Source organism: Limulus polyphemus, unplaced genomic scaffold, assembly GCF_000517525.1.
Source record: "Limulus polyphemus unplaced genomic scaffold, Limulus_polyphemus-2.1.2 Scaffold4460, whole genome shotgun sequence".
Lineage (NCBI taxonomy): Eukaryota > Metazoa > Arthropoda > Merostomata > Xiphosura > Limulidae > Limulus > Limulus polyphemus.
The window spans coordinates 6,150-15,719 of record NW_013670070.1 but is presented as its reverse complement, the minus strand read 5'-3'; the positions used below and the strand labels follow the sequence as shown (position 1 = coordinate 15,719).

The window sequence follows — 9,570 nt, the reverse complement described above, 5'->3', positions numbered from 1 at the left end:
CGACCCTCAGATTGCGAGTCGAGCGCCCTAACCACATGTCCATGCCGAGCCTTGCGAAAAAGATAGCCCACTGTGTAGTTTGTACTATAAATAAACGTGTTTTTTTAAACCTTTATTTTTACAAAGAGAACTCTAAACAGCGTTTTGTTAAATGTTTGCGAGTTTGCTAAATGTTGTAGTATGGTTAGTATGTAAGAATATTTACTAAAACTAGATCATTTTATATCAATGTACTTTATCTTTCTTGTAAAATACAAGAGGACTAACTAAACAGCACCACCATATTTTATTTCATTTTTCACATTTACATAGTAATATTGTAGTTAATATTGGAAAAATGGTCATTGAACCACAGTACTGTCAATTACAAAAATACAAAAACAAATCATACAAAACAATCTAGAAAAATCACAGACGGATTGATCACAGTCTTTAGATTTAGATGTAATATTGATTATTTTCGATGCGTGGCATGAAATGTAATACAGGCCATCAGTTACACCCGAAGTACATAATGCCTACTTGAAATATTATTATATTATTAGGCAGCCAAAACATCACGTACGTGAATGAATGAATAACGGGTACCTTTCTCCAGGAAAGTGCATTATAATTAATACAGTTCAACATTGTACCGATTCCTAAATTTAATTCCAAATTATAAATCACTGAAATGAGAGATGAATGCTAATCTATTGTTTTTAAAGGGTTTTTTTTTCGTCTCTAGCTTCATTCTTAACACTCTGAACCACCAACTTTGTGGTTTTGCGACAAACTTTTCGCAAGTAATTGATTTAAAGTATATCGCTCGGCTACCAATTTGGGTATTTGGCATTCTTTTTAAACCTGTCAAGCAGGTTCTTATCAATTCAAACATAATATTAGGAGTATGTGTCCCCTATAGGATCAGTGTTCAAAATGTAAAATAACGGCAGAGTGGTGGAATGACTTTTGGAAGTAGGAACATAAAAAAATAAACAAGGATTGGATCTGTTACAGAGTTTGAGGCCATGATATTTTGAAATAGCTGTTTACTATTTATAAAAAAAATATTTGCTTCCCAACTTTTGCAGTTTGCGTCTCAACAGTATACGAGTTTTTACTGGAATTTTCAGGTCAACAAGATCTGTAAATCCTTCTTTTTTTTTGGGGGGGGGGGGATTACTACTATTTATGAAATATCGCGACTTGATATGATAAACGAATGTGGTTGTTTATATTACTGTCTTGTCTGTTATTACCTCTCTGAACAGACTATACACCATACTGTATACTATAATTTTGAGAAATGCTTTTCTGATTATTGTACTTTTCATTTCGATTCTGAACACTGTCCAACTCCCAAGTAATCCGCCATTAATGTCGTAACAAATTTTTGATTTATATATATATATATATTTTTACATTATAACATATATCTTTATTGTTACAGAAGAAATTATTTTCTGATGGGATCTAAAGGACTGCAGAGTATCGTATCTAAATGGCTCGTTGAATTCATTTTAAACATTTTATCTTACATTAAAATATTTAATACTCAAAATGTTTCTATTATATCTTCAATTAATTTATTGAAGAGTCAATATGCATCAACCACTGTAGCCTCGAGACACTTGTTGGCGTACACCATTAGAATGCAGACTTAGTTGACCACCACTGTTTTCGTTATTAAACCTTTGAGGAGCTAACTGGTCACTCGTATATCTTCCACTAGATCCCTGTCGAGTATCACCACGTTCTCCTACAGAGCCGTGCAAAGTCTGTTGACCACCAATAGTACCTTGAGTAACTGATTGATCATTATTAAATCCTCCACTCGTACCTTGATGAACTGGCTGTCCACCATTATACCCCCCACTAGAGCCTTGAGGAACAGTTTGGCCACCATTATACCCACCACTAGAGCCTTGAGGAACAGTTTGGCCACCATTATACCCCCCACTAGAGCCTTGAGGAACAGTTTGGCCACCATTATACCAACCACTAGAGCCTTGAGGAACAGGTTGGCCACCATTATACCCACCACTAGAGCCTTGAGGAACAGGTTGGCCACCATTATACCCACCACTAGAGCCTTGAGGAACAGGTTGGCCACCATTATACCCCACTAGAGCCTTGAGGAACAGTTTGACCACCATTATACCCACCACTAGAGCCTTGAGGAACAGGTTGGCCACCATTATATCTTCCACTAGTACCTTGACTAACTGACTGGCCACCATTATACCCACCACTAGAGCCTTGAGGAACTGGTTGGCCACCATTATATCTTCCACTAGTACCTTGACTAACTGACTGGCCACCATTATATCTTCCACCAGTACCTTGACTAATTGGCTGGCCACCATTATGCACTACATTAGAGCCTTGAGTAATTGGTTGACCACCATTATACCCACCACTAGAGCCTTGAGGAACTGGTTGGCCACCATTATATCTTCCACTAGTATCTTGACTGACTAACTGGCCACCATTATAAACTACATTAGATCCTTGAGGAACTGGTTGGCCACCATCATATCTTATAGTAGAATCTGGAGGAGCTGGTTGAGAGTTATGATACACCCCATTAAAGCCTTGAGGAACTGGTTGGTCAGCAAAATATTTCCTGTCTGGACCTTTAGAAACTGGTTTAGCATCACTAAACGTACCTTTAGGAAGTTGTCCACTATTATACGCCTGTTTAGGGCTTTGCAAAACTGACTTTGCACCACCATATCCATTATTGTGTATTTTAGGCATGTTAGTATCTTTAAGATTAGGGACTTTCTTAAGGTGTGGTTCAATGTGGCTAATAGATGTTGAACTAGAGTAATGGTTTACTCTTCCTTCATGAGGATCATGAGAAAAGGCTTTCCTGTAAGCAGGAGGAGTATATGGAGCAGGTAGTCCCTTATAGATTGCTACCGTTCCTCCGTGACCTTTATTGTGCCCATATCCTTTCTTCTTTCCACCTGCTGAAAAGGTTAGGGTAAGACCTTTTGATAAACCAAATCCAGAAGTGAGACCTATGCCTTTATTGATGCCACCAAGGCTACCAAATGCGCCTAATGATCCCAGTCCTAGTCCAAGTCCTCCAAGACCAGTAAATGGATCATCATCTTCGATGTGATATCCAGCATTTCCTCTAAGGGGGTTAAGGGAAGGCCCAGTGATACTCAAGTAGTTCGGCCTTCCAACAGAAATGGAAGGATATCCTCCAGTATACTTGGGTTTCTTAATTACAATATGTTTTGGATATTTGTGTCCATAATTAGTAACACTAACTATTGGCTTATACCGCGACCTTGGGAGTCCAAATGGAACATTGGCATGTCCCCCAAACTCAGAAAAGGTTCCTTTGAAATGTTTTTGGCCACGATTATTATAAATACCTTTGCCTATTCCAGGGGGTATGAATACATTTGGTTTTTGATAAATTGGTGCTGTGGATGCTTGTGGGTAGCCCGAATGTTCATAACTTCCGAGTTCATGATTCTTATGCTGTTTTACAGACTTCAAGCCTGTCGAAGGTAAGCCACCCTGATAATTTCTCCCAAATTTATTATTTTGCACATAATCTGGTGAATTTCGGTTTCCTTGGTTACTCACTATCTGGTGCTGTTCATTAGAATTTTGTGTATAAGTGTGCCCCTTATTAACACTAGGTGAAAAATTCTGAAAATCCTTCTGAGGATTAGGAGCATTTGGTGTCACCAGTTTATTCGGATTTTGTAGACCAGATGCGATATCATGGAAGCTAGAAATATGACTTCCCTGACCTTCTGCATATTTTAAGTCATTTCTGAGGTTTTGGTGAATTGTTACTGGCTGCTGGTTTTTTTCATTTGCAGTCTTCAGGTCATCAGGTTTATCATAAGACAAGATTAAAACTTCTTTTTGATTAAGTCTCGCTTGACTATTAGATTTCTTTCCACCAAAAGCTCCTTGATTGTTCGCGTGAAAACGAGTATGTTTGGTTTCTTCAAAAAAAGTGGGACTTTCTGGTTTAACCTCCTTTCCAAGCGTTTCTTCAGTTTGGATATAATCCTCTGGTATTCCAATCTTTTTAACATGGTCTTCTGCAGCTGATTTCAACACAGTCAAGGCTTCAATTGGAATACCTATCACGAGCATGGATTTATTGTTATTGTGAACTATACGCCGATGTTCAAGGATGTCAGTTTGTTTTTCAAGAAATCTGCTAACAGCAAGGTCATTCTTACCTCTGGTTTCACTCCCCTTAAGATCTGTTAAATTTTGACCACTTTTGTATTCTCTTGTGTTGTTTTTTGAGTTATAGGGTCTCACTAGCCCATAGCTCTGCTTAGTTTTAGATATAAGAGTTCGGGCAATATTTGCAGCAGCCTTTTCTAGGATACTGAGTCCATCTTTGCGATCGCCGACCTTATCGTTTAAAATGGTTTCTTTTTCTTCACTGTTATTTGTAATGTTTTCGGGACGGTCAGCAATGTGCGATCTTTGTAACTGAACTTGTCCGACAAAAATCATCAAGAAAATCAGAATCTGGATTCTCTGAAAATATAACAGAAAAATCATTTATCAATACCAATTAAAATAAACAAAAATTATAAACTGTTCTTGTAAGATTACATTCAAACATACAATGGCAAAATTCAAAATTTTTTTCTATACCAGATTCTTAGTTTATAAATTCTTCTATTTCCTTACATCACCAGAAATGGTTTCTTGATTAAGAGTCACATGACTGTTTGTTTTTGAATTTCGCGCAAAGCTACACGAGGGCTAACTGCGCTAGCCGTCCCTAATTTAGCAGTGTAAGACTAGAGGGAAGGCAACTAGTCATCACCACCCACCGCCAACTCTTGGACTACTCTTTTAGTGGGATTGAGAGTCACATTATGACGCCCCCACGGCTGAAAGGGCGAGCATGTTTGGTGGGACATGAAACCCTGAGTTTGTTTTCTAGGCCTTAAGGATTACAAATAACTTTATAGGAACCCCAAGATCATTTTTGTGCTTGTAAGTAGTTTAATTGTATGAAAATATTATAAGGAATTAGTTAATGTAGCTTAGAAACCTCATGATTGCCATAAAAGGGCTTCGAATTGCCAAATCAGAATAGATTAAACCATAAAAACATTATGATATTGAAAAGAAAAGTTGGTGACAACATCTTTAGACCTTCTCAGACTTTGATATTATGAAAAGTCTAATGTCCATTAACAATAACTAGTCTTTTTGGAATCATGATTATAATATAATAATATCACAAAAGCCATGTTGCCTTTCATATTTCCTAGTAGTAAGTCTATCATTTATTATTTTCGATTTTTGTCTTTTTTTTCAGTTTTATATTTTTATTGTTTATGGAATTTAGTTTGTTTGTTTGTTTTAGGCCCGGCATGGCCAGGTGGTTAGGGCATTCGAGTCGCAATCTGAGGGTCGCAGGTTCGAATCCCCGCCCCACCAAACATGCTCGCCCTTTCGGCCGTGGGAGCGTTATAATGAGACGGTCAATCCCACTATTTGTTGGTAAAAGAGAAGTCCAAGAGTTGGCGGTGGGTGGTTATGACTAGCTGCCTTCCTTCTAGTCTTACACTGCTAAATTAGGGATGGCTAGCGCAGATAGCCCTCGTGTAGCTTTGCGCAAAATTCCAAACAATCAATCAATTGTTTGGAGATTGGGCTATCTGCTGTGTCCACAGCAGGGAATCGGACCCCGAATTTTAGCATTGTAAGCATAGTAACAAAACAAAACAATTGAAGGGCAACTCATCGTAAACAAGAATAAAAAATAATACAAACACACACACACACACACACAAATACATTTTTAGTCCCATTCCGAAACAAATTCTCCCAGAAAAGTGCATTTGTACTTAATCTCACAAAGAAGGAATATCTTGTGACTTTGTGAAGCTTGTTTTCAGTTTTTTAATTTCGACATTAAAAGATTCGATTAATGGCAACTTGTAACTTCTAGGAGTTGTTTGAACAAAAAATTGGGCTATTATTCTTATTGTTAATCATCACAATGTTGGTTTGGTTACGGAATTATTCGGAAACTTGTGAATCTAAAGACTTAATCCGCTGTTTACCTTGGTGACGAAAAATAATCAGGCCAATAAAGTAGTATTTTTACTGCTCAAACCACCTAGTTCACTATCATGTTTTGATGTATACAAAATAAACAAACAGATGATAATAATTTTTGAAAAACTCTAAACAGGGGTGAATTCCTAACAATTATAATAGTTATATATATATAAATATATATGCACTTACATATATATTGTAAAATGGTAGGGCGTGGCCAAGCGGTTAGCGTGCCAAGCTACAATTGGAAGATACAATATTTGAACTGGGATATGCCGCTGGACGCGCTCCAGACTTTCAGTTGTGACAGTAAATCCCACTATTTGGTCAAGAGTTGGCCCATAGGTGAAACGTGCTACTGACCGATTTTTCTCCCTATGGTGAGCAATTCGGAATTAGGGTTAGCTATAACCGAATCCAAAGAACGCAGAATTTTATTGTCACGCCTGAGAAACAATTTGTTTGTCTAGGAGTCAGTGTTGAATTCAGGGGGTGTACAGGGGAAGTTCCCCTTGTGCAAAAATACCTCCTGAAATACAGTATTTTCCATTTTTTCGAATTTTCATTTTAATTCATCACCCAGCTTTATATCCCCCCACCCCCCACCGTTGGAAAGGTCTGGATTTAACACAGCTAGGAGTTCTTCAGTAAATCCCCTAGGTTAACATGAATATTTTTAGAAAATGTGAACACAGTGATCTAATTTAAATTTAAAGTTAAACGTTTTGGTGGCAATTGTCTTTTTTTCAAAATGTAACCGAAGACGACAGCACTCGTCAACTACTGAAACGTTTATTTTTAAATTTGTATCTTCAACCTAAAATCTTAAATCACAGTTTATTAATTAAAATAATTACCTAAGACTTCTTATGCATGGTTTGTTTGTAATTAAGCACAAAGCTACACAATGAGCTATATATGTGCTCTGCCCACCACGGGTATCGAAACCCGGATTCTAGCGTTGTAAGTCCGCAGACATACCGCTGTGCTACTGGGGGGAGGTGGCCTTATTTGCTTAGAATTAAGCACAAAGCTACACAATGAGCTATATATGTGCTCTGCCCACCACGGGTATCGAAACCCGGATTCTAGCGTTGTAAGTCCGCAGACATGCCGCTGTGCCACTGTTTTATGCATGGTACAAAAATGGTTTATTGATATGCAAAAGGTGATTTCAAAATAGAGCTATAGATGCGTTACATTTCAGTAACAGCATCTGCGCGCGAAAAATTTCAAATCTCTGTTTCACAAACATCGCTTGCCATCAGGTATATCTAGAAGCATGAGGGCGGAGAGTGTTTTAATGGTTAGCGTGCGAAACAACATATCTACAAAAAAAAATCGCTTTCTTCATCCACCGCCAACTCTTGAGTTACTCTTTTAACAACGAATAGTGGGATTAACTGTTACATTATAATACCCCCCCCCACGGCTGAAAGAGCGAACATGATCGGTGACGGGGATTCGAGCCCACGACCCTCAGGTTGCGAGTCGAGCGCCTTAATCACCAGGCCATTATAGGCTTGTTTGCTTGTTTGTTTGTAATAAAGCACAAAGCTACACAATGGGCTATCTGTGCTCTGCCCACCAAGAAACCCGGATTCTAGCGTTGTAAGTCCGCAGACATACCAATGTGCCACTGGGGGGGGGGGGCGCCATTATAGGAAAAGATTTGTTTGTTCATATCGAATTAAACACAACTGAGAATTATCTTGTTACGCGATTAACGACAACCAATAACATTCCATAACTGTGTACTTTATGAAACCTATGCGATTGTTGTTAGAATAATCTGGAAAAAAAAAAGATAAGATAAAAGATTTTTTGTTGATTTATAAAACTGAAAAAAAAGTTCTAAGTTTGTAAAACCTAGAATCACCAGTAGGAACCCCATTTGGGTGTTTAAACATTTTTTCTAAACAATTCATGCACCAAATCGCTTGAAAATCGATTACGTTTTTGATTACGAAGTCCCTAATAATATATCCGTCACACAAAAAATTTAAAAATGCCATTAGTATTGCGGCCAATTCCATTAAGTACTGCTGTATCATACAAAAATAAATAAATTAGAAATTTCCCCCAAATTATATAATCAGTTCTATTTAAAATAATAAGAGATAATATGATACTATGACATAATTAAACTACCCTATTCTTAAACAATTTCTATTATTAATATTATATAATCATTAGACATCAGCCATTTCATGCGTAGAATTTTGTAAATAGGTTTTAATAGAACCTTTTATCAAATAAAATCTATTTTAATATTTAAATATATTTAGTGCTAACAGCTGCCCCCCCCCCCCAGTGGCACAGCGGAATGTCTGCGGACTTAAAACTCTAGGAACCGGGTCTCGATACCCTTGGTGGGCAGAGCACAGATAGCCCATTGTGTAGCTTGGTGCCTAACTTCAAACACACAAACAAGCTAACAGCTGCTTTTAAAGGGAAGGCGGGGAGGAAGGGGGGAGGTTGAGAGCTTACCACTCATATCACTGGGTGTTATATCCAAATATACACCTCACCAAATAAATTTTGTTAAAACGTATGTTGAGTTAGTTTAGCAAAGTGATTTTAATATATAAAAATCTAACTTACCTTCATGGCCGCGATCTAATTGAGCTGATAAAGACTCAAGATCAAACACACACATCAAACACTCCGGATAAAGTTCGAACAGATAAACGAATATCTAGTTAGCCAGTTTGTTACAAAACAACAGTGTCTACGATTCGACAAAGAACACGAGTTGATATATTGAAGATTCCAGTGGCATATTGGCGTGTAGTCTAAACAGCACGTGGTTTTGTAAGTATGGCAATTTTTTTTATCGAAATGAAATTTAAATCTGTCCTACATTTCTGTTCACTACGAGAACGAAGACAAGTCTGACAAAACTGAAAGAAAAAAAATCTGGTTTCTGTAAGAAAGACGACACTGGTAGAACAGGTACAATATTATCCCCATTTGTGGCGGTTCTTAAACTCCGTGGGCCTTTTCTACCTGGCCACATTAAAAACAAAGACGAATATAACAAAAAAAAACATGCTCTTAATAACGTCTACGTTTCGTATTTATTTACCTGTATTTCCTCAGTAATCACACAGAACACGATGGTTAATTAAACTACATTGTATTATATCAGCTCGTGGCCTATAATCTGCCATTGAACTCGTACTCCAGTTCTGGGGAAGAATGGGGGTGAGGGGGTATTTATATGCACGAGTTGCGCGTGCCCTTGATATTGTCGCTAGAAAACTAGAACTGGAACACTTTGTTGCATATATTTCATTCAAAATGTAGGGCTTACGGTGAATGGACATCTTAAGACACAATTGAATAATACTTATTGAGCATTTTTATTATTCCAGTATTTGACTTGCTCAAAATATTAGGGCGATGTCTCTTTATCTGCTTTCTTGTTATGCAATTCAGTTAGCCGTACAGATACAACGAACTCTACCTGGCCTTAACCGTTGATATTATTAAAGACTGATATAACGA

At 37.6% G+C, this 9,570-nt stretch overlaps 1 protein-coding gene across 1 annotated transcript; it reads right to left on the bottom strand.

The window, feature by feature from the left end:
* Nucleotides 1-1,532: 1,532 nt before the first annotated feature.
* Nucleotides 1,533-8,868, bottom strand: LOC111088798. The gene is made up of 3 exons (XM_022399815.1): nucleotides 8,665-8,868; nucleotides 2,199-4,515; nucleotides 1,533-2,032 (listed from the first exon to the last, which is right to left on the bottom strand). The coding sequence occupies exons 1-3, from the start codon at nucleotides 8,668-8,670 to the stop codon at nucleotides 1,590-1,592; spliced, it is 2,766 nt and encodes a 921-aa protein (XP_022255523.1). The 5' UTR covers nucleotides 8,671-8,868; the 3' UTR covers nucleotides 1,533-1,589.
* Nucleotides 8,869-9,570: the final 702 nt, after the last annotated feature.